Source organism: Pezoporus flaviventris, unplaced genomic scaffold (genome assembly GCF_033815535.1).
Source record: "Pezoporus flaviventris isolate CSIRO_AGI_PZ_B2104156 unplaced genomic scaffold, CSIRO_AGI_Pfla_v1 ptg000031l, whole genome shotgun sequence".
NCBI classification, from domain to species: domain Eukaryota; kingdom Metazoa; phylum Chordata; class Aves; order Psittaciformes; family Psittacidae; genus Pezoporus; species Pezoporus flaviventris.
The window spans coordinates 4,076,365-4,100,759 of record NW_026892579.1 but is presented as its reverse complement, the minus strand read 5'-3'; the positions used below and the strand labels follow the sequence as shown (position 1 = coordinate 4,100,759).

General features: G+C 42.9%; 1 protein-coding gene across 1 annotated transcript in view; it reads left to right on the top strand.

Annotated features, from left to right (window-relative positions):
* DCBLD1 (discoidin, CUB and LCCL domain containing 1) overlaps nucleotides 1–21,308 on the top strand; it is a 48,517-nt gene extending 27,209 nt beyond the window's left edge. Inside the window, exons 5-15 of the mRNA XM_061460054.1 lie at nucleotides 51–123; nucleotides 1,787–1,920; nucleotides 6,582–6,622; nucleotides 7,901–8,116; nucleotides 9,938–10,068; nucleotides 11,915–12,062; nucleotides 12,156–12,272; nucleotides 13,707–13,797; nucleotides 14,830–14,879; nucleotides 16,420–16,539; nucleotides 18,977–21,308. Of these exons, the coding sequence (XP_061316038.1) occupies nucleotides 51–123; nucleotides 1,787–1,920; nucleotides 6,582–6,622; nucleotides 7,901–8,116; nucleotides 9,938–10,068; nucleotides 11,915–12,062; nucleotides 12,156–12,272; nucleotides 13,707–13,797; nucleotides 14,830–14,879; nucleotides 16,420–16,539; nucleotides 18,977–19,494 (1,639 nt within the window). The 3' untranslated portion in view covers nucleotides 19,495–21,308. The remainder of the gene's footprint in view (nucleotides 1–50; nucleotides 124–1,786; nucleotides 1,921–6,581; nucleotides 6,623–7,900; nucleotides 8,117–9,937; nucleotides 10,069–11,914; nucleotides 12,063–12,155; nucleotides 12,273–13,706; nucleotides 13,798–14,829; nucleotides 14,880–16,419; nucleotides 16,540–18,976) is intronic.
* The last annotated feature ends 3,087 nt before the right edge of the window (nucleotides 21,309–24,395 follow it).

Here is a 24,395-nt window from a genome sequence, read left to right as displayed (position 1 = left end):
ATCATCACTACAGTTCATGTTTTAAGCAAGCTTCTCTTCTCTCCCTACAGCAGATACTGTCCTGCTGGCTGCAGAGACATAGCAGGTGACATTTCTGGGAATATCGAAGAAGGATACAGAGATGTAAGTGCACAGGATAATGAGGGAAAATTTATAAAGACACAACAGAGAAGCATAACACAACTGGGTTTCAACATTTGTCACTTGACTTTTGTCAGCATTTCCTCCCAGCTGTGTTAAATATACCTTTTATTATCAGTATATGAGTATGTTATCAGTATATAAGCACACAGGGACACATTTCAAACAAACCAATCAATTGTGTGAGAGCAAAGTCCATTGATTGTCAAACACACCTACTGACTTGTGGTTTCTGGCTTTCTGGAAAAGCGCCGCATAAGGTTTATGCCTCTCGAGGTAGTGCTTATGGATGTGCTAAATATTCCTACGACTTCAACTTTTACTTGTTTGCAGTCTATGTGCATTTCCCTAGTAGGAAAATAAAATACACTGCCCAATCACCTCCCACTGATAACTACCAACCTCTGGGGTTGTTCTAACTGCTAGTTCTTTAAAGCAAAGAAGTTGCCTGAGTGATTGCATTTACTCACAGTTTGCATAAAACAGTGCTTTGCCTTCTCTGTGCCCCTCACCCTGGACTCTCCTCCTGTCACGGCTGTGAAATCTTTTTGTCTCTCACAATGCAGCAAGTTTAATCATACTACTGAAGTAAAATCCCACCCTATCACAGATGTACCAGCTGCTGAGTCTCCAAAAAGTCAGTGTTCACGTTTAACCTGTTCATCCAGTTATTCAAGCACTCCACTCCAGCCTGGAAAGTGGCAGAGCTGAAGAAACAAAGAAATGCCACTTTACATTCTCATTATCTGGAGTTATGCTTGCCCTTTCTTGGGGTGATTAGAAAGAAAAGCAGCACATGGCATGACCTCATGTAGATCTTATCTGCACTGAGGAATTTTTGAATGAAATTTTCCCTCCGTTGCTGAGAGGGATTCAGCTTTTCTGATGGGAAGAACCTGCAGGATTCTGGAGACCTGCTGCCTTTGTATTCCCCCTCTCCCACCCCTCCCTGGGGGGGGAAACGGGACAGCTTGCCCTGTAGCTTGTCCAGTAGCATAGCCCAAAGTGGGTCTGTGTGAATGAGACTAGTCTCTGCCAGCAGCCCCTGGGAGTGTCTCCTTTGCGCTTTCCGCCGGTCTTTCTCTCCTCTGCCCAAGCCCAGGGGTACGTTATTGCCACCTGATTCCACACAAGTTGTCTTGCCTGTATTTTTCAGCATTACCCACATGAGATGCTGGCAAATGGGCTATACTTAAAACCGAGCTGCAGCTACTCAGCACATAGCCAAATCTCCTAATGTATGTCATGACTCAGATCCTAAGGTGCAATAATAGATAGGTCTGCCTTCAGGCAGGTCCATCAAGTAATTACCATTTTCTCTTTGCAAAGAAGAGTTGCCTTGCCTTTGACTTTGTTTTCCTAAGGAGTGACACAATACTTATTGGATGAAAATCTCACAGCACCTTCTCAGAAGTAGATTATTTGCTTTTTTATTTAGGGGGGAGAGGTGGGGAAAAGGTGACTTTTGGAAACATTTTCCCAAAGATTACTGTTGTTCATCCCTCCCCGCCTCTTACACCTCTTGAGCCTTTGCCAGATTTTATGAGCTCTAACACCTGTGTTCTAGTGGCTTGGAAGTGAAAGGACTAGCCGGTTGTCAGACTGATCCTCTGAGCTTTGGTTTCTGCTGGCTTCTGCCTTTCAGACCTCGCTGCTGTGCAAGTCGGCGATACATGCAGGCGTTATCGCAGACGAGCTGGGCGGGCAGATCAGCGTCACCCAGCAGAAGGGCATCAGCCACTATGAAGGTGTCTTCGCCAACGGCATCCCCTCACATGAGTGAGTACCAGCAAACTGGGGGCCTGGCTCCAGGAGCAGCCCCAGGGGCACAGATCTATGCTCACACCAGCAAAAGCAGATGGGGATGCCTTTTTTAGGAGGAGAAGCTGTTAGGTGTAGGTGTAGGGGCTTTTGGGCTTTGTTCCTATGGATTTATTAAAATAGTGTTGGCATTAGATATCATGGGAAATATCATATAGGCAAATGTTCCAAGTTTTCAGTGGCTCTATACCATGTAGTGTGGTATTTTCTTCTTTCTTCCTTCTGTTCCTTCCAAAACGTACTTGCAAATTACTTTGTTAGCAGATACATGAAAGTACGATGTTCTGCAACAAACACCTTTAATCGATGTGCTAATAAATCATGATAAATTCATGCTAAAGTTTAAAAAAAGCTAGGAAGAGTGAATAAATGAAAAGTGCAGTTGAGCCATAGGGGATTTAACAAACAACTTCTTAAACATTTTGCTTTTGTCATGTTCAGGGTTTTACTCTCTTAGAATATTTATAGCAAGGGTGTTACAGTTACCACTTATCTTCTGACTTCTAATTGCGCTGTTGTTGAAGTAGAAACAAATCCTCTAATCTCTATCCAGCACAGTAAGCCCTTCCAGCAACTGCCTCTGTCACTCCTGTTGGTCTATATTTTTTAGTTTCAAATGTTATCTGGATTTTACATGAGGTGGTCTTTTTTTTTTTTTTTTTTTTTTGTAGGAAGGGAAATCTCAGTCCCATAGCCTGTAACAGCCAAGGGAATGTGTCTTTTTTCTACCTTTTCCTGCTTTGCCCATGATTTCTCCACACACTCCTGACAATTTTACAATCATGGATTCATTCATGAAAAATACCCAACCGAATATTCATCGGGTTTGTTGCTGTGTTTAAACTTCAGCACACATAGAAATGCTTTATATATAACAGCACTGGAGTATAAAAGCTGGGTAGGATGTAGACCACTAGCTGAAGGCCTGTGAAGCCTAAATATTTCCTATTTTTCTTGAAAGCTGATTGCCAAAGAAAATTAATATAAACTTGTCTCAGGCAGAGCAGCACTGAGAGCTCAGCTCAGGCACCAAGTCCCTCCATAAAACAAATAATACAGATTCTTTCCACGACACATGCCAGCGTAGTGAAACCCTAAATTAAATGTTTTGTGCCTTATCTAAAGATGTTACAGAACTATTTACATAGAATGATATGTTCGTGATCCTTGAGAACCCCAGGAGTAACTTGGACAGTAGTGTATAAAATGTTATAATGAAAGGCAGCTGAGATTCCCATTTGTATTTTTTTCACAGTACAAGAGCTAGTGGGCAATGAATTAAGTGTATAAGGCAGCAAATGTACACGTGCTGTACAATTATGCAAACACTGTATAATTAACCCATCACCTTACTGCCAAGTGTCCTTTTAATGTTGCTGTTCACAAGATATCCTATACATTTCACGTGGATAATAGGAGTACCCACGGAGATGCAAACTTTTCTCTGTTACATCAAGTGGGAAAACTCCCATTTCCTTGAAGCAGAGTTGAAACGTGTGCTTCCAGGCTGAAGCCAGCCTCCAGGGCTTGGGTTTAGCCCATTTAACATGAGGCCCCTGAGACAGCACCTTAAGGAGGAGGGCAGCCTCCTCAGCTCTCCTACATACCAGGTGCTCCTCCACCATGATGCACACTTCAAGGGGACTCAGTTGCCCCAAGGACACTTTCTACAGATTACACAGGGAGCCCTAGGTAAACAGGTTCACACTAGGTTGGATGCCTGCAAACTAGATGGCATGGATTTTGAGACAAATGGGAGTATGAACACAGTGCTTCCGGGATGCTTTTGCTGCTCTTGGGAGCTGGGACAACCCTGGGAGCTGATGAACTGCTGGTGTGAGCTCATTATCCCAGGAGAGGGAAATTGGAGGCTGCAGGGGAATCCTTTTATTTTAAACCATGAAAAACTGTTCCTAGAAACAGTGGGCCTGTTTACTAAGAAAATGAACCAATGCATTTCATGCTTTAAAAAGGCTTTTATAAGAGGTATTTCCGAAGCTGCAAGGCTTCCCTGTCCTTGGGGTACCTACACGCTGCAAGAAATTCCTGCTGAGCAGCCAGTGCCAGTGCAGAAAAATTGGTGCTTGAACAGCAGTGATTTAAGAGCTTTTTAGATGCCCTTAAATAAAAGCTTACTCAAGTTTTAAAAATCTCATTTATAGTGGGTTTCAGTATTAAAGATTTAAATTATTTAGTGACTTGAGCTGAAACTGACCTAATCAACGGCTGCTGCTGGAGTGCATCGAGCTGTTAAGTATCTGTGTTGTAATGTGATGGTGGGGTTACAGCTCGCTCCCTCACCAACCCACAAGAGCTGACCTTGACCTCCCTGACTCCATTTTTTCAGTGCCCTTGTTCCGCTCCAGCATCTGTGAGGTTTACAGCTCTTATGATCCATGTGTGGACCTGCACCCACAAATACCATAATGAAGATCAAATGGATGGATTTATTGAGCAGTTTTGATACCCCAGTACAAATATATGAGCGGTTAACTTTGTGATGTGACCTGGCCTGCAACTGTAGTGTGTTCACGTGAAATCATGTGTCTTTGAAAATGCAAGAGACCACATGCTCATAAACTGAAAGATGAGATTCGGGGTTAACCTGCACTGCTTATAAAAAGCTTCCTTGAGACCACTTGGAACAAAATTACACTGACAGAAATTTACTATGGGAAGCAGCATTCTTTTTGTGCAGAGCTGCTGACATAGGGCTCCAGTGCAGTCTTACAGCTGATACTGTGGGTGAAGCAGGATCCTGAATGTTGTCAGGAAAATGAGGAACATGGGGCGAAAACATCCCTTAAAGGACAGAGTGAAATTTGTGTGACAAATGTCACCTGTCACATTAGAAAATTGATGAATTACCACTTACTGAATTAGTTTGTCCTCTTCAGTGACTTGCAGAATTATAGCAGATATATTTCAGCTTGGTTTCTTGGCTTTATAGACTTTAGGAACACTAACCGCCTCTGCAGCCCTCTATATGAAAGGGATCTGGGTAACTTTTTTATTACAAAGCTTTATCTAATAAATAAGTATTTGAGGAGGGCTGTGATTTCTGTTTTGGGTAGGTTTTACTGATTCCCATACGTATTTATTTTCTTTTTGCTTGAAATGGATAGCTTTGCATTCACTAAGAAAGCAAAATTTGTTTTGGCTGTAATGTCAAACTGGTTTGGAGTGAGCAGAGCACATCTGATTGCCTCTGAGGATCGCCTGGGGAGGTAGATGTGGGAGGGAGGGCTTGAGTTTTTCCTTCTAGCTACTCTACCGCATACATGCCCAAATAAATCAGCTCCCTCCCAGTGCTCTCCATCATCTCTGAAGGGCTTCGTTTGCCTGTAGTCATTAGTTTTCCCTCAGTGACAAAAAGAGATAGTGTTTTTATTGACCTTGACATGGGACCACTTTCCTATTCCCCATTTGCAGTGCTCTCAAAACATACAGCCATGCCCACAACTGTTAGCCTGCAGACAGTACCTTGGGGGAAATTTTCCTGGCCAACAACAAAGAGCAGCTTGAAAAGGAGCTGTCTTGACACTTAAGTGCAGAAGTTGTTTTCCTGCTCAGTCATGCTGGCCATGGCTTTTCAAAAGGGGCAAGTGATGTGTGCAGATAATCAAAGTGACATTGAAGGGGTCAGATTTTCCTGAAATTCAAACAAATTTCATGTTTAAACCTGGGCTTTTATTTTTATTAGGCAGACAGACAGTCATCACTTCTAGAATGAAACCTCAGGGGCATTTATTTCACTGGAAATCAGAAAGCTGCTTGTTGGGAGGCCAAGGAAAGCTCAGCTTTCCCTTACCGTTGTGATTTTATCTGCATTGTGCAAGGTTGTATGGAGTGACCTAGGAAATGGCTTTTCTCCTGAAACAAAGCAGTCCATGTCAGGAGGAGGAAGAAAAGGGGAGCCATAGATGTGGTTCTGTTAATGGAGCAAAATAAACCATTCCTGATAGGAGCTGTTGGTCATGGTTCTAACAGAACTGGTTCCCATATGGGTTAAAACAAGGAGTAGTTTTCATTCAGTCTGGCTGTAATACACCTGTATCTCAACTAGGAATGAGTTGGCATGGTTTAGTCACCATCACGTGTAACTCTTTCACAGTGCTTGATGCTGGGTTTTCTTCAAAATAGAAGTTGACTTAGACTAATAGAGAGTCATTGGCTTCAGTGAAGTTGTTCCAATTTAATGCAAGTGAGAAGAGACCCGGGCCCGGTAGCTCCAGGCCCTCTTAAGCTTCCCCAATCCTGGCTCTTTTGAATGCTCTTATATTGCTGGTCTGAGGAGCAGAAGGGGAAAGCTTACCCACAGCAGTACAGGGCCTGTGCAGAGGAGAAAAGCAAAAGTATACAGCAAGAGTAACAGGCTGATGGGATGGGGGGTCACTTTAAAACATAACAAATGCTCCAAACCATGAGAAAAATGATCTGAATTCAGTCACGCTGGGAGATGCACTAAAGTGTTCTTACTGGGTTGGTAGGCAGCCAACAAAGTAAGTCATTAGCTGGTCAGAAATATTTTGCTGGATAAACAGTGATCCTGAAACTGTACCTCGGCATTCCTGTAACTGCATCCTGAAAGGCTGAATTACCTTTTTCCTTTCTTACAGTGGGTCACTGTCAGATAAGCGGTTTATGTTTACTTCAAATGGTAAGAATAATGGCTTTATTTTTAGTTATTCAAATTTTACCGTCTTATTTAAGTATTTTCTATAGAAGATTTGAAAAGTAATCAGGAGAATGCCAGGCTGTGTCTAGGAGGGATATTTTAGGGCAGCAATCTTTTAAAACTGGCAAGTGAATAAAAAAATTGAAGGGATATGAAGTGAGCTAGGAAAAAAACAACATAGAATAGGAATAGGTCATATGTACATAGGCAAGAAACAGAAATAGTATTCTGCTGTTAGATTTCTGGTGCCAGCATATGAAAAATGGCAATCAGATAATCCCATTTTTATGTATTTCAGGCAGCAGAAAATGAAAGCAGTTTTTCGTCAGACATTTATAAACTCCATCTTCGTTATACAAGAAGAGAACGAAAACATAGGAGGAATGAAAATATATTTACATTGCACTGATACAGAACGAGTTTTTGTTTATGACTTTCCAAGATGCAAAAGCTTCTTTAAACTGTCAAGCTGTTCATTTGCATAAAACATAGCGAAGAAGGGGAAAAAGTTCACACTCGTTCATTTGAATTATATTTCAGTCATCTGAGATAAAATCATTTACTATTCCACTGAAAACTGTAAAGCATGTACAGGCCTTTGAAACTGCCAGGGAATTATTTTTAACTTCATTGAAACCTTATTCCACTGGCCTGTTTTCTCTGAAGAACCTTGATGTGCAGAAATGTTGTGGGTTCTTTGGTGGAGTTTGTAATACTTACCTGCAGCTATTATCCTCATGATATCACCTCCTGGCAGCAGTATCAAGGAGCTTCTCTGATGAGTAACTTTCCTAGCCCTAATTGCAGGTGAGAATCATGAAATATTTACAGTAAAGTGCTCTTTTCGGTACAGTGCCTTCATCTGAGAAACATTTTGTACAGCAAAATTAGTTAATGCCAATCTCTAAACATAAATATTGTTTCAGAAGAAAAAAAAAACAAGAAATCTTCAGAGGAATGAGAAAAAAAACTGTAGGGATTAAAAGCAAAATGGCAAAAACAGCAGATGTAGTCAGGAGGAGTCATCTATGTAGGAGTTAAATTGGTAAAGGAGTGGGCCTGCAGCACTCTGGTACTGGATCATCCACTACAAATTGACTGGCAAACACACAGCTAATGGATAGCATCAGGCTAGCGCTAGATTAAGCAACATCTGACTTTGCTGTTGTGGGTGGTCTTCATATGTTGCTAGCCTAACATAAAAATAAGCTGTGAAAATGCAAAATAACTCCTTCGGCCTGTCTGTCTGGGGACTTCTAGGCTGCAACAAATCTCTCAGTCTGGAAGAGGGATTCCTCTCTAAGAGCCAGATTACTGCATCTTCCTACTGGGAGGACAGCAATGAATTTGGGCAGCTATTCCAGTGGTCTCCTGACAAGGCTTGGCTTCAAGTCCCGGGATTGGCTTGGGCCTCTAACCACAGCAGCAATCGTGAATGGCTGGAGATAGACCTTGGAGAGAAGAAGAGAATAACAGGTATGCTATTGTCACTGTCTGATTATTAGAAGCTGGGGTTTCAGCTGGAGGGGAAACTGAATGCAGCTGAAAAGCTAATAATGCAATGTTTCTTTCATTAAATTTAATGAAATGATCTACATTGAGGAATATCATTTTCCTATTAAAAAAAAAAAAATCATGGCTATTTACAAGACTGGTCTTCCTATAGGGAGATAGGATTGAACTTAACTGTCATGTGTGTCTGGTCTGTAAACATGCTGTTAGGCTCAGAACAAGATACTTAACGCAGGGACCAGCAGAGTCTGGATGGATGATAAATGATAAAGTCATAGCCTTTGAAACAATGGCCCAATGAAAGAAATTCCTGTTTCCATCTCCTGGTTTATTAAAAATGTAAATTACAGTTCCTGCTAAAGATATAAAGACTGCTGATAATCACAGAATCATAGAATCATAGAATAGTTCGGGTTGGAAAGGACCTTAAGATCATCTATTTCCACCCCCCCTGCCATGGGCAGGGGCACCTTACGCTAAATCATATCACCCAAGACCTCATCCAACCTGGCCTTGAACACCACCAGGGATGGAGCATTCACAACCTCCCTGGGCAACCTATTCCAGTGCCTCACCACCCTAACAGGAAAGAATTTCCTTCTTATATCCAACCTAAACTTCCCCTCTTTAAGTTTTAACCCATTACCCCTTGTCCTGTCACTACAGTCCCTAATGAAGAGTCCCTCCCCAGCACCCCTATAGCCCCCCTTCAGATACTGGAAGGCTGCTATGAGGTCTCCATGCAGCCTTCTCTTCTCCAGGCTGAACAGCCCCAACTTCCTCAGCCTGTCTTCATACGGGAGGTGTTCCAGTCCCCTGATCATCCTCGTGGCCCTTCTCTGGACTTGTTCCAACAGTTCCATGTCCTTTTTATGTTGAGGACACCAGAACTGCACACAATACTCCAAGTGAGGTCTCACAAGAGCAGAGTAGAGGGGCAGGATCACCTCCTTCGACCTGCTAGTCACGCTCCTTTTGATGCAGCCCAGGATACGGTTGGCTTTCTGGGCTGCAAGCGCACACTGAAACCAGCTCATGTTCATTTTCTCATCAACCAACACCCCCAAGTCCTTCTCCGCAGGGCTGCTCTGAATCTCTTCTCTGCCCAACCTGCAGCTGTGCCTGGGATTGCTCTGACCCAGGTGTAGGACCTTGCACTTGGCATGGTTAAACTTCATGAGGTTGGCATCAGCCCACCTCACAAGCGTGTCAAGGTCCCTCTGGATGGCATTCCTTCTCTCCAGCGTATCAACCGAACCACACAGCTTGGTGTCATCGGCAAACTTGCTGAGGGCGCACTCAATCCCACTGTCCATGTCAGCGACGAAGATGTTAAACAAGACCGGTCCCAACACCGATCCGAGGGACACCACTCGTTACTCGTCTCGAGCCGGACATTGAACCATTGACCACAACTCTTTGTGTGCGGCCATCCAGCCAGTTCTTTATCCACCCAGTGGTCCATCCATCAAATTGACGTCGCACCAATTTAGAGACAAGGATGTCGTGTGGGATAAGGACTGTAACATCAAAAAGCAATTACCATTTTTTTGAGTCATTAATTTGGACTCTGTTAAAAATTCCATTGCTGTAAATTCTCAATTTAGAAGTTATTTCCATTCTTTTCCCAATTTTTAAATTCAATTTTAACATGGTTTGAAATGTAAATTAAGACTTTGTAGGCCAAGTTCTCTGAACTGTTTTGGCCTCTCTATTTGCATTTAAAAATGTTCCTTTAAAACACACACCTAACAAATGAAAATGTATTTTGCATTTTATTAAAAGGGATTAAGACCACTGGTTCTGGATACATGACGTTGAATTTCAACTTCTACATAAAGACATTTACAATGAACTACAGAAATAACAACTCAAAATGGAGAACCTACAAAGGGATTCTGAGCAATGAAGAAAAGGTAAGGGAAAGTGGGAGGGGTAGGAAAATACAGAGCAATAACGTGCATGCTGCTTTGACACTGAAGGGCAGGCGTTCACTGTCAAGAAAGATTAGGAGTTTCAGACTTGTCTAGACTTGGGTTGTCTTCACCACTGTAATTTACGGCCACAGAGTAGATAGTGAGCTTGTCATAACAAGGAAATTATCCAGAGCTTGCTGAAGTTGTGAGACACACACAGCGAGGCATGTGTACGTCTGTATCGTCCTCTTAAAAGAATGGTGTAATTAAAGATGTACAACAGGCTGTTTGGGCAAGTCTTTAGCTCAGCTCAGCACTTGCCTAAGCTGGTAACACTGTACCAATGCAGAAGCATTGGTTAGTATGGCACCAGCAAAGCTGAGATTCAGGTTTAGATCCACCAGGATGGTCAGCCTACCCCCTCCACACACATGCAAAACAACTGACTCCGGTAAAAACACAATGCTGCTGTGGAGCTGTGCCTGTGGGCCAAGCTTCTGCTCAGGCTGTGCTATGATCACCAGGGCTCTCTGCCCCTTGCTGGCAGCGCTCTGCTGACACAAGTGGGCACAGCCTGCCTCTGTTAGGAGGAACTGATGGAGCTGAATGTAAAATAAATGTTTTTACACCAGGATACCTGTCCACACAACAGCTTTCACGGACTCTAAGCGACTTTAGCAATGAACAGATAAAAGCAGTGCACCTAGCTCCTGCAGACAGTGGATGTGGTGCACAGGTTTGTCTGATAACTTTTTCCCTGAAAACCTCATGTTTCCTTTCAAACAAAAAAACACCCAACAAAAGCCCCCCTCCTTGCCCCACAGGGTTCAGTCAGACCTTCACTCATCAGTTCTGAGGGAGCTCAGCACAATATGGCTCTACCTGGTCCTCAGTCCTGATGGCAGTTTAGAAAACTTGGTGGAGCTGTAGAGAGATTTCCTACCAGCTCTGATTTTCTCAGCTTGTATAGCAGGAATTTCACTGTGCAATGTTAAATAGTTTAATATTTTTTAAATGTTAAACTAAGCAGGTGTTGGCCTCAAAAGTAACAAAACAACCTAGCAGTGGCTGAACTGTGGATGCTAGCTATTGAAAATATGCAGGCTTGCAGTTTTCTACAATGACTTGTCATATACAAACAATCCTATGAAAGTATTATATATGATCTTAGTTTCAGCTAAGGCACATGAGAAAAACCTGTCCCTTCAGAGCCCCATGTGGCCTGACATTTTATCTTAAGATATGCTGAGTTCACTTCCCTATCTCATCAGGCTTTTTAGTTTTCCTCAATCATGCTGAAGCATCTCCAAGAACTAATTTTGCTAGGACTACTGTTCTGCACATGGGCTGTGCTGATTCTAGGGAATACTGTATAAATGCAGGGAAAAGAAGACACAAATGCGTAGTTAACAGTCACTCTTCAAACTTGATACAGAAAACTGACCATTTTACTAAAATATCTAGAAATATTTCACTTAAATTTTGCCTTTTTATATTTTTATCCCATTGCCCAAGTAGGGGCAACAGTACTGTTGTACAGTACAGTATAACAGTCTGCAGTACTATTAAATAAAAAATGATAGCATTATTATACCAGCATATATTAACTAGAAATTACATAGAACTGAAAAAGAGTGATAGTCTTTCTTCTCTGAGCTAACAGAAAAATGTCATCATCTGTCAGAACTAAAAAAGATTATTTCTTTCCAGAACTCTCAATTCCAAATATCCACATTATCACTATATTAGTTTTAGAATAATGAAAACCTTTGAAGTTGGATGTCAAGAGCACTTTGAAGAGAGAGACTTAAACCAGAGCAAACAAACTGTTTATGCTTTGTTGCAGATATTCCAAGGCAACTCCAACTCCGGTGATGTAGTACGCAATAACTTCATCCCTCCAATAGTGGCCCGTTACGTGCGAATTATCCCTCAAACTTGGAACCAAAGAATAGCATTGAAGCTCGAGCTGATGGGTTGTCGAATTATGCAAGGTATGGGGTAAGCATTGCTCCCCAGGGTCCCATGGTGCCTCCAAAGGCCCCTGTGCTACCACAGTGCCACTGATGTGCCCTTCTCTTTTGCAGCTAATAGTTCATTTACACATTCAATGTGGCAGAAGCCAAGTCAGAGCACAGAAGCCTCCCTTGGAAAAGAGGACAGGACTGTAACAGAGCCCATCCCATCAGAAGAAACTAACTTAGGTAAGACGACCTAGTGCTGCATTTTCTCTAGGATGCATCACATCTTCAGCCCAGCCTGAGTGAACTTTAAACTTTCTCACAAATCAGAACTTTTCCCTTCAGACTTGATTAAAGGTTAATGACAGAGAGGAGAGGGAGAAGCATAGGTTCTTTTTGTCTTAAGGCATGAAAAGATATTGATGTGTGAAACAGCCAGCTTTTGTTTCCCTGCCATATGGTTTATTTGCTGTGCTTGGTAGGTGGTTCAAGGGACTATACTGAGCACTCAGTAGTTTTGTGGATCCCCACTCTCTTCCTGGATTTTGTAACTTTTGTATACGTAAGGCAGTGGTCTCAAAATATGTTACCTTCTCTCTACACAACCATGACTTTTTATAGAGCAGGTCACCAGCTCTAAGTAGTGTAGAGTAGTGCACGGCTGTGTAATTAAACACTTTCCCATAATGCTTGTGCTCATGGGGACTCAAGACAACCATAATTCATATACTTCTTCCTATATTCGAGTCTTCATATTGTAATGTTGTAGAGGTAACTTCTCAGATTTAAAAGGAAACAAACAAAACTTGCTGCTTATACTGACTGTTTGGAGGACCCGTAGCCAGGAAGGAATTACCAGACCCAGTGCACCAAGCACTGCTACCCATTAGGCAGCTGATAATTGTAGAAAGAAGCAATCACAGTAAGAAAAAAAGCTCTTCTGAAAGTGCACTGCTCTGACTAAGAGCAATGTTCATCTGTGCAACGATGTGGGTAGATTGTATCCGTGTTCACTGAAAATGAAATCTACTGAGATTTCATCTGCTAAATTGTAAATACCCTGTGGACATGTGTACTACCCTATTCTAACAGCCTGATAAGTGTCTGTAGGAATAGCAGGAGGCGCACTCCTGACAGAAGAGCCATCCCACTGCTAGTTCTCAAATCCCTGCCCTAAACCATGTTGTGTTAGAATTTACCAGAAGCTAAACAGATTTTTCCCTAGCTCTACTCCAGGAAATCTTTGAACTATTTTGACTGAAACATTTCAACCAGTTCAGCACGAGCCAGATACTCAGCATATAAAATTGCAGCCTCATTTGACAGTTTCATAAGCAACAGAAAACAAAGTGTGTGTAAGTGGCTTTTGAAAGTTACCTAGCGTGTAATAAGAAAGAACTGCTCTTTGTAAGGATGCATATAGATGTTAAGTCAAGTGTCAGCCTTGACAAAGTATGTTTAAGTCTTCCTCTCAACACTGTTCCACATAGGTCCATGGCAATGAAGTATGGCTGAGGAGTGGTTTTGCAGTTTTCTAGTTTTACATTTTCATGCTCTCTTGCATGGAGTGTTCCTGCAAGATTACCTGTGTTTTGCTGTATTCTCTGTAGTAAAAATCACCAGCTTCAGAGTAATTTGGCTTTTAAACTTTTATCCTTTTTTTTTTCCCTTATGCAGGCTTGAAGCTTACCGCTATAATTGTCCCCATCCTCATCGTGCTGTGTCTGTTCCTGTTCTCTGGAATTTGTATCTGTGCAGCCCTACGCAAGTAAGATACTGGCTTTTGTCATTGGAGGCATTTGTGGTTGCTTAGCTAGTGTGTCCAACTACGTGCCCTCTTTCCAGAGCCTCTTTTCCAGGGAGCTGGAAATCGATCCTGTTCTGCAGTCTTCCTTTTAAATAGAACTCATGTCTTGTCTCTGTAAATTGTATTCTTTTTGTACATCTCCCCTAGTCAGACAAAAATGAAGGTAAAGCGGGTCAGAACTGCATACCCCAATTTACAGTTCAATGTAACCAGTAACTGTTTTCTTCAGCCTACAGGTACCCACAAATACTGAGGTGTAAAGCAATCTAAAACAGATTAGTTTCCACATAAAAGCCAAGTAAAAATTCAGTGAAGGGAGGATTTGAGCTGTCTATCTGGATCATTTTCTTTTATTTCCCTCCTGTTATGTTTCTGCTTCCTAGTCCCTTAAGTTAGAGCACTTAATCTAGCAGGCTGAAAGCTGAGCCCAGCTATAAGGAGTTGCACACGTACACTGGCAAGCAGCTAAACCCATTTCACAAGCCAGAGGAGTGGAAGAAGCACTGTTAGCTTTGATTCCTGCTAGACGTCCATTCATATGAACCTCCACTTACATGCAGAGCCAGGAAGTGCTTCTGTGAGCAGATGGGGATTTGAAGTATAAGCAATACCCTCGTGAAGTTGCTTCATCAGTAGCAGCACCCAGCTCTGCCCTGGATTGCCGGTAAATCCCTAAACTAGCCAAAGAATTCAGAAGAGCAGACCCAAAACTTACCCTGGAGTGACACATATAGACATGGACACACCAAATTGATGAGTGCCAGACACAAGAAATTTGAACACTGGCACTCACAACTTGCATATAGATGGGGGAAACCAAAATGTCAAAGCACTGGTTTGTGCTCCTTACATTCTAGTAAACACCAGCCTCCAGGAACTCAGTGAAGTGTTGTCCTCAGCAGCTAAACCCAAAGGCACTCTCTGATGGAGCTAGGGCATGAAGCTGAAACGCTGTGAGTGCCCATGTTTATAAATGCTTTCCTCTCCTCACAGGCGAGAAGCCAAGGGACTTTCTTATGGATTATCCAGTGCTCAGAAATCAGGTTAGTGGAGAATCCTGCGCTGTGTCCTGTCCATTTGGCCTATGGGAAGGGGTTTATGCAACTGAGCATGAAATGCTTATGAAATAGTATCCACGTTTCCTTGTTCAAATTCACCTTTTCATACAAGGGAAGCAGCAAGCAGTAGTCCCACTTGTGTCATCCTAGCACTGTGCCCTGAGAAACAATATAATTTGGTTTCTATGACAGAAAGGCAATTAGCAAAAGATCTATTATACAAAGTGCATGAATTAGCATCTAAGAGTGCTCCCAGGTGCCCTTCCTTTCCTTCCCTCCTCCAAAATACCTGTTTTGCAGAAAATTGCCTCTTTCCTTTTCCCCACATCATAGGGGATTGCCTTTTTCCAAGAAAGGAAGAGCTAATAATTTTTTTATGGCTTTAATATTTCCATCTCACTGCCCTCCCTGGTTGGGACTGTATTTATGAAGCCTAACAACACTGAATTGTACTTCATGTGTAAAATCTGAATAGGGGATTGGCTTGAGGACTATGCTTTAGGAGATGCTTACAAAGCCCTAGTGAAGTTTATTCTTTGTCTTGCTCAATAACGTTTTCTAGAGCAGTCTCCTGTCACCTTGGAAGCTGGGGTTTAGCTGTTGCTCCTGGCCAGCCAGCTCTGTAGAGGAATATCTTCCTAAATCTCAGCTTTCCATAAGAAAAGAAAACCACTAAGCAATTCACATCTCTCTTGACAAGTGCCTCACAGTAGCTCAGCTCTGAAATTTCATCCCTCATCAGGTGCTGACGTCAGTGAAAGGAATGCTGTTACCCACTGCAGCTCGCCCTCATTAGAAAATTAATTTGTACTTAACATCATATTTCCTAATATGATTTTTCAAGGTCACATCATAATCCTTTTTCACTTGCTAATGAGGACAAATCCCAAGAAAATGGAGATAGCCTCTTACCCAGTCAGTTCATTTTTTGCAAATGTGCTTCACAAATGAAGCTCCTAAGCCCTTGTGGACCAGGCTTGGGACTTAGACAGCTGGAAGCCAAACCCACCTCTCCACAGACCTCCTGCCGCAGGCTCCAGGCAAGTGCCTGACACTGTAGATTTTTGATTTTGTGTCTCACAAGGGTGTTGTGAGAACAAATTAATTGTTGAGTGCAGGTGCTCAAGGAAATGGAAATGGAAATCAAGGAAATGGAAGCAATGCTACTTTACCGGATAAAGAAAAAAAAGAATTTTTAAGCACTATTTTTGCCACCTAAGCAATGGCAAAACATTTAACTTATTTCAAGGCTGATACCTACACCTACAGAGTTTTAGCCCTTCTTGCCAAGAAAATCCTCTATAAAGTTTTGTTTTCACTTGGAAATCTCATTTGATGATTCACTTTCTCCCTTTCAATTTAGGTGGATTTTTTTTTTTTTTTTTTTTTTACAAACTGCCCATTTTAGTCTTGCTTTTTAACTACTTTTATATACTGACACCAAAAATTAAACTTTCTGAGAAGTCTTTTGATTGTAAGCCTTTAACTTGCTGATAAACCTTCTATTTTTATTTCTTTATCACAGGTTGTTGGAAACAAATCAAGCAGCCCTTCACCAGACATCAGTCAACTGAATTTACCATCAGCTATAATAATGAGAAGGAGACACCACAAAAACTAGATCTGGTCACCAGTGACATGGCAGGTAACAACTGCTTGCCTGTGATGCACTCATTTTGCTCTGCGTGCAGAGCAGATAATAGGGGGATGGACACGCCAGCAATATTACAAGCTCCAGCTCTCATGCAAGCTGAGGCCCAGGAACAGATTTATCTGTATTCATCCCAGACATATAGTGAAGCAGCTAAATATATTAGGAGGAAAAAGACCACTATTTTGGAAATGTCTATCTTGGAGTTGTTGGGAAAGACTTTATGACTGAAACAGTTACAGCTGAAGGTAATGATGGAAGGCACTCAGGCATGGATGCAGTGCAACAATACACCTAGGATAGGGTAGTTTGTCTCTGCTGACTAATTTTTGTGTCTCAGTTTAAATAAAAATGTCTCTGGGAATTGAACAACATATAATGCCCCTTGCCACTGGGCAAATACAACAATTACTTGGCTGGTTTGTGGGTGGGACTTCATGCCCAGCTGGAAGTTGTGCTGAGTGAGATCCCTGTGCAGCCTTCCTGGTGCCTTCACTATTTTGGAGATCAGGCCTCCTAAAGTGGCAGCAGGTAGATGAAGGAGAAAGAAAAAAACACCACAGTGCTTCTCTCCTGTTCTACCTTGGCTCCAGATCACTGTTTGGACAGAGCAAATCCCCACATTAATACTATTTGCATCCCAAAGGGATGACTTCTTTCATTCATCCTCTTAGCACATCTTATCCCTGCCTAGTTTAGTCTGCCTGGAAGGGCTAGTGAGACCAGCCATTTCATGGGATCAGTGATTAGCAATCTTCCAGAAAGATAAATTTGCTGTTTCCGGCCTCTAGACCTTAGAAATTCCTTAGAATTCCTCCAATGCATTTGGCAGAGAAATACATTTGAAAAACAAGTAGATGGTTACTGTAATTCCATATGGTGCTACCCTTGATATCTTTCAAAGACAGTTTCAATCCTTTGCAGAAACTTTCAGTATAAATATGCAGAGACCTATAAAGCAGTTTTATTTCATGAAGGAAAGGGAGTGAATAAACGTTACTCACAAATTATGATTATCTGGCTCCCCTGGCCATGTTTGGGGAGCCTCTGCTCTCTCCATCCTCCCATACCGCCACGTTTGTGGCAAGTCTTAACTCTCGCAGCTCCCCAGACTTAGCATTTCACCTACAGTCTCCTTAAAAATAAGAAACATGAAATTAAGACGTGAATGCAGCCCAGAAATTCGCCATTTAATTAATTGCAGAGAGCACACAACTTGCATATAGATTAACATGCTGCATGAAATCCCCTCCCATCAAATCCCTGGCTGCCTGCTGGTTCCCAAAGTGGAGATGCTCCATCCTGAGAGAGAGAGATTGCTGGGGATGGTGACAGCGACGCCAGGAAGAGCTGCAGCACTTAGTGAAATATCATAACACCTTCACCCTACATGCTGAAGTTTGGGATGTAGCCAGGAACTGCCAAAAAGATTCACAGGACATATGGGATCGAATTCGACGCTCATGTCAGATGAGCCACGATGCCAGAACAGAAACTGAGCTAAATTCTTCACGCCTGCATCAAAACATGATACTTTAGCAGTGCCACTTACTAGAGCTGTTCAGGCCACCGTATGTATCTGTAAGAGACTATCACTAGCACCAAAGCGAGAAAGTTGGAACACTGAATTTCCTCATAATAGTTATGGCTGGATTTTTTGAAAACCCTTTTAGTCCAGATCTCCTCCTTACACAGCAGCCTGGCATCTGCCTTGACTACAGGTGTAAACACATGCTTCTTGAGGCTGCAATTCCTCCATCCCGCTCCTTGCTCCTGCTTGTGCCGTTGCTCATCCCCTGGTCTGTTCCCCTTGACCGGGGCGATCCCAGTTCCTCTGGCAGTGCCAGTCCCACTTCTCTTTCTATGGCTCATCCCCCTTGTGTGCCTGCAGCAGTGCAGAGCTGGCTTAGTGTGTTTCACACTTCCCTTGACTCTCTTGGCTGACGTTCTGCCTAGCTTCATCCTTCTTGTCAGTCAGCTACTGCAAAATGCCTTTTAAAAAAAGCCAGCACTTGGTCAGGCTCTTTCAGAATCCTCGGGGCATTCTAATTATTTCGGAAGTGGAACACTTGCTTTGGAGAACTTCTCATTTGTGGATCTTCGGGCAATGTCCTTTTCTCCAGTTTGTTGCTAATGTTTCATTGACTTATATCTTGGGTTTTAGGGCTTTTGAGTATACTCCAGAAATGATGTTAATTTATTTGGGTGGGTAGGTGGGGAAAGGGAGGGAGGGAGTAAGAAAAGGGGTTGCTTGCTTGCTGAAGAGGGTTATAGGGCCAGCACTGGGGAAAGGTTTTCTCACATTCTTAATCACCTTGTGTTTGATACAATCAGAGTCATTTTTCAATATAAAATACATATCTATGCATAAGTATTGTGTACCTAAAATAACCAGTCTATGCCTTATTGAGCAGTTCATGCTTCCTTTTAGATTATCAGCAGCCTCTCATGATCGGGACTGGGACGGTGACACGGAAAGGATCTACTTTTCGACCCATGGACTCTAAAGATGAGGGAAGAAGGGGGAGTTTAGAGTTCGAAAATCACTACCACTGTCCAAACAGAGCTAACCGGCATGAATATGCCCTGCCACTGACCAGCCAAGAGCCTGAATATGCCACCCCCATCATAGAGAGGCACATTACAAGAGAGAATAACTTCCCTTCTGAAAACGGCTACAACATACCTGTAATCTCATCTCAGATACATGCGCTTTCTGCTGGCAGCTTCTCTAGTTCATGTAAGACCGAAACCATGAATGGAGACTATCAGACACCCCAGAGTGTCATAAGCTACGACAAACCCAAAGTTAACGGTGTTCTGACCTCTGTGAGCTACAGCACGGACTACCAGAAACCTCAGCCGAATGCCCTCGGGAGCGAGGGTTACTCGACACCCAGAGACTGCCTAAAGCCAATAAGCCAGACAGCAATGACAGCTCTCTTGTGATCTGCCGGAGCAGGAGAGACACTGAGCGCAGGAACGTCACCGCACAGCTTTCTGAAGCGAAAACAGAGTTTGGAAGGACTCTGCTGCGGGAGGCAGAAGGCAAACAAGCCCCTGTGTACATAATATTGCAGTCTTGCTGGGTTCTGACATCTGAAGAAAGCATATGCTGTTTATCACTGTTTATAGCAAGAGAGATGTTATCAGTGAAGACTGTACATCTTATTTTCTGTAACTGATCTCAGTGCTCCACTTGCAATGTGTGCAATTTGTACATAGCTTTTATTTAAGGAGAATTTCTTAAGTTTCCTTTTCACCTGGGAGATTGAAAGAACTGCAGAAATACCTATTTAAGGAAAACAGTCCTCCTTCTCCGTCTTTGTTTTACCTGCTGTTGGCAGCTGTAAATGGTGTATCTTATGGTTGTGGTGATTCATCTCCTTTCTTAAAACTGACGATAGTGCATCACTGTAGTTCTTACTGGGAAAGTAAAAGAAGCAAAACTACTTAAAGCATAATGTGCACAAGAGAAGGCAGCTGAGCATTTAAATTACATGCTCAAACCCACCTTCCTGGCTGCTTTTTTAGCAGCAGTTCTTACATGCTTGAATTTGATCTGTTGTATGACCTGAGCCCGTCTAACTTGCTGTTCATGATAGAAACAGATAGAAAGGCTGAAACCAGTTCTGGGTTCAAGCCAAGGTGATCACTCTGCAATAGAAAAACAAACAAACAACAAACCCAACACCTGTGAGTCTGGGGTTTGGGTTTTTTTCTTCAGGAAGTGTGTGTGGAACCAAAATTTGAATTTGCAGCTGGGAATTAAATCCTGTTCAAGTCCTAGCTGATGCTTTTGCTGCTAAACTAAAAGGAAATCTGTTCCTTGGCACAAAGCAGGAAACTTCCTGAACTCCTCATTGCTCCAGTATTTGTCTTACAAATTTCTATTTGAAATATTTTGACGAAGTAAAACATGGTGTGTGTATGGCTTGGCTTGCTGCGGCAGTTAAATTTGCAAGACAGCAGATCAGCACAGTTGTGTTAAAATAGTTTTTCTTTTGCAGCTAATGCTACCCTTAATTCTGGTTTTGGACAAACTTGAAAAAGCACAGGGATGGGTGCAATGTATTATATAGTAGCTGGCTTCTCTTTCAGCAGAGGCGTCATTGAAGCGAAACAGCTTCTAGTAGCAACTGGGACTGTCGGCTGCCCTTCTACCTGCAGTGCTTGGAGCGTCACTTTGGATTCGAAAGATTATCCTAAATTGTCTTCTTGAGAAGAAGAACGGTGCTATATTGAAAGCACAAGGTTGTGAAATGAGACTAGTAAAACCTGAGCTCTTCAAAAGTTGCTATCTGAAGGCTCTCCGTTTCCTTGCACATAAATGTGGGATAATTTGCAAAGGATGCAGCAAAGATCTGTAGTCTGTTCTCAGTGTGCTTTCAGATCCTCGGGTGGAAAAGTGCTGTCAGAGTACAGACTAGTTGCAGTGGTACTACTCACAAATATTGCTAAATCCAGCCATACCTGACCTTAAGGCAAGCTCTCAGTGAGTTCTTTCCATATGCTTGTTTTGTGGCCATTCCCTCGTGTTGCCACACCATGCATGCGATTCCCATGCAAAGAAGAAAGTGTCAAGGTAACCTCGTAGCCTTCCTGTGTTTGCTGTCAATACAGTTTCTGTGAAATGTCTAAAACACCTCAGGTCCTGAAGCGAAACAGCAGCAGCCTGTTTGTTAGACCGAGCTGGGCAGTGTTGTTTACCTTCTGTTGTTTACATGTCTGTGTAAATAAAGAACACTGGTATTTGTAAATCAGTCACACAGGCCTGCTGCTTAACTCAGTGCACTTGATCATCTCTGTGCACCCTATCGTCACATATCCCATGGGGTGAGAAAGAAGCGTTCCTTACGCTCTGCAAAAGCATCAGTTGCACTGCTGCAATTCACGGTCCCAGTGTGACAGGCTAAAAAAAGATCCTTACAGTGCCCCATTTAGCTTGGCTCTTCTGTCCATAAGCTCTGAAGAAGAAGCAACTGCAAACAGCACTGCTGCTGGATTCATATAATTGAGGGAAGGATGAGGGTGCCCTCCTGATGAGCCTGAAACCAATACTCTACCCACACTGCAAATTAGACTGGCTCGTCACCTGACAAACAAGCTGGACTCAGTAATCAGGGCTACTCCCCACTTAATGAGGCACCTAGGTAATGCAGCAGTGCAACAGCACCAGCCACAGATGACACTGCTTGTAGTATAACAAACTTTTTCATGCCTCTGCCACAGCAGCATGCTACAAGTGTCGAAAGGGTTCTTGGTAGCATGTGCCCATTTCTGCCACCATTTAAATCCATCTTAACACAGTTGGTTTAGCCTAATGAAAAGCTGGATTTCAGTTTGCATCTTGCCTTCATCTCCATTCCCCTCACAAAATCCTGCAAAACAATGGCTTAAAATGAATCTCCAAACATCTCCATCCTCCTTGTGTCACAGTAGCTTGGTGCTGACAGGCACAGAAGCAAGCACAGCAGCTCTGTAGTTGATCACAGCTCACCATATCACTGCCGTGGTGCTTCACGGTTCACTTCTGAGTGACTGCGGAGGGCAGTTAACACAAAAAGCCTTGGGCTTTTCCACCTCGGCCTGAGAAATAGGGAGCTTCTAGTGACCCTTGCAGCAGGTATGCAAGGGAACTTCCTACCTGTGCAGACTCTCTGTCCTAATGGTGGTGGAGATACTAAATGCTGGTGTAGGAAGGAAGGGGGACTGCCTCAATCTTCCCAGTGGTAGTGCTTATCGTTGTGCTCATCCTCTGAGCAGTTTCTCACATACCGGTACCTCAGACTCCAGCCTGTCTACATTAGCCTGTTCTCACCATCAAAACCAGTCACAGAATTAACACAGGCAGCCTCATCAAACAACACAGACTTCAAAATTTTCTTTCCACAGCGAAGGTTAGAAGATGAGCCATTCTGAGACATTTACACACTTGGGAGGGCTGCATTAGCTCTGGGTTTCTCTCAAACATCTTTATAGAGATCATGTGAGAGCAGAGTCTGACCCTCTGGTCAATGGAGACATTCAATAGCATTTCCATACCAAACTTCTTTCCTGAGCAGGCACTCCCAGCAGGCCAGAACAGTAAGCCAGAGTTCACAAGAAGGTTAAATATTAACTGACCATAGCACCAAGGGCCTGCCTGTCCCAGCTGCAGCTGATGGCAAGCCTCTGACTTTGCCAGAACAGGGTCATGTATTGTAACTGCACATGTCTCTGACCAAGGGAACGGAGGAAGGCAGCTCTTGAGGTAAGAAAGTGTAAAAGATGATGTACGCTACCTACAACTGAAAACAAACAATGCCAGCTTAGCATGCATTCCCAGCTGGCACTTATACTTAGAAAACAAACAAACAAACAAACAAAAAGCACACACAAAAAAAACAACTACAACAAAAGTTCCTGAAACACCACAGAAAAAACACAAATGGTTTTTGCTCTCAGTGGCTTAGGCTGGTGAATGTGAATTCTTATTCTTCTGTGAAGTAACTAACTTTCCAACACTCAATACAAATACAATACAAAACCTTTTCTTTTTTTTTCCTATCAAGTGTATCTAAAGAGTATTTCCATATTTCATTTAGCTGCTAGAGTTTTAACATCAGGTATTAAACCCTACCTTAGCACCTACCAGAATCTTTGCATCCAACAGGCAACAGATTAAAACTAGTCCTTGACTTGCATACTGGAACTAGGATTTCCCAGCTCACTGGATGTACTACTCAGTCACTTATAGCATCACCTGCTTATTTTACTGTCTTTCTCTGGATCAAGCACCCCGCTTCACCTCCCTCTCCAGACACCATCCACGGGCTGGGCTCACTAAGCTCAGCAGCCCACTAGCTACAGTGGTCTCCGCATAGATGGGGGAAGGCAGAAAAAGCACTGAGGTCAACCTGCACCCCCTGCACCTGATGAGTAGTGTAACCACTGAGCTAACATGGCAGCAGTCACAGCAGCATCTTTAGCACCTCTGTGCTTTAAATTGGGGAATCCTTGCTTCAGTATTTAAAAAAATCCCCATGAGGTTGGATTCCAACCTTTGGAAGCAGGGTGTGAATCCCATGGCTTGTCTGCATTACCAGTGTGGCTAAACCCAGGAAGACTTAGGTTTTAATACAGACTTTCCTTGAATTTTTCCCATGAACTGCCATTTGGTAGTTTTTCACTCAGTGAACACATTTTAGTGGAGCACCATTTAGGCATGAAATATTCCCCACACAGGATGGGACTGTCAGGCTGTAGGTCCTGTTACACGAACTGACACTTAACTGTGTTTACCCGTTTGGTGGATTGTTATCATTAAAATATGTATGATTTGATTTCCATGGTGCTGAAGACTCTTACCCTGTGCAGACACATGGCAAGGACTACTGCACTCTCCCCAGCACCACTCCATCACTGCCAGACTCTCTGAACACATTACCATAAACTGAGCTGCTCCAGGACTCATCTGCACTGCAGGAAAATGGGCTTGTGGCCACGCAGAATATTGCAGAAGGCATCAGAGGCATTCCAGGGCTCAGGTGATCTAATCTGCATCTGCAACACAGAGCAAACCAGGTGACCAGTGTCAGAAACCGGTAGAGCCCTTGTCTCTGACCTACACCCACTGGTGAATGGGAGAAGTGTTAAGGAAAACCCCCAGCCAGCTCTGTTGCAACATCCCCAGTAAGCCCCAATGTCGCATCCATATAATATACAGGTGGCAATCATCTGACATGAGGACTCACTCAATTGCTATTTCTAGGCATCTAAAAACCAACCACAGCAAAAAAGCACTACTGCCATAAGAAATTACACTGTTTACATTATGTTACTCTAACATCCTTTGACCTTAAATCGGT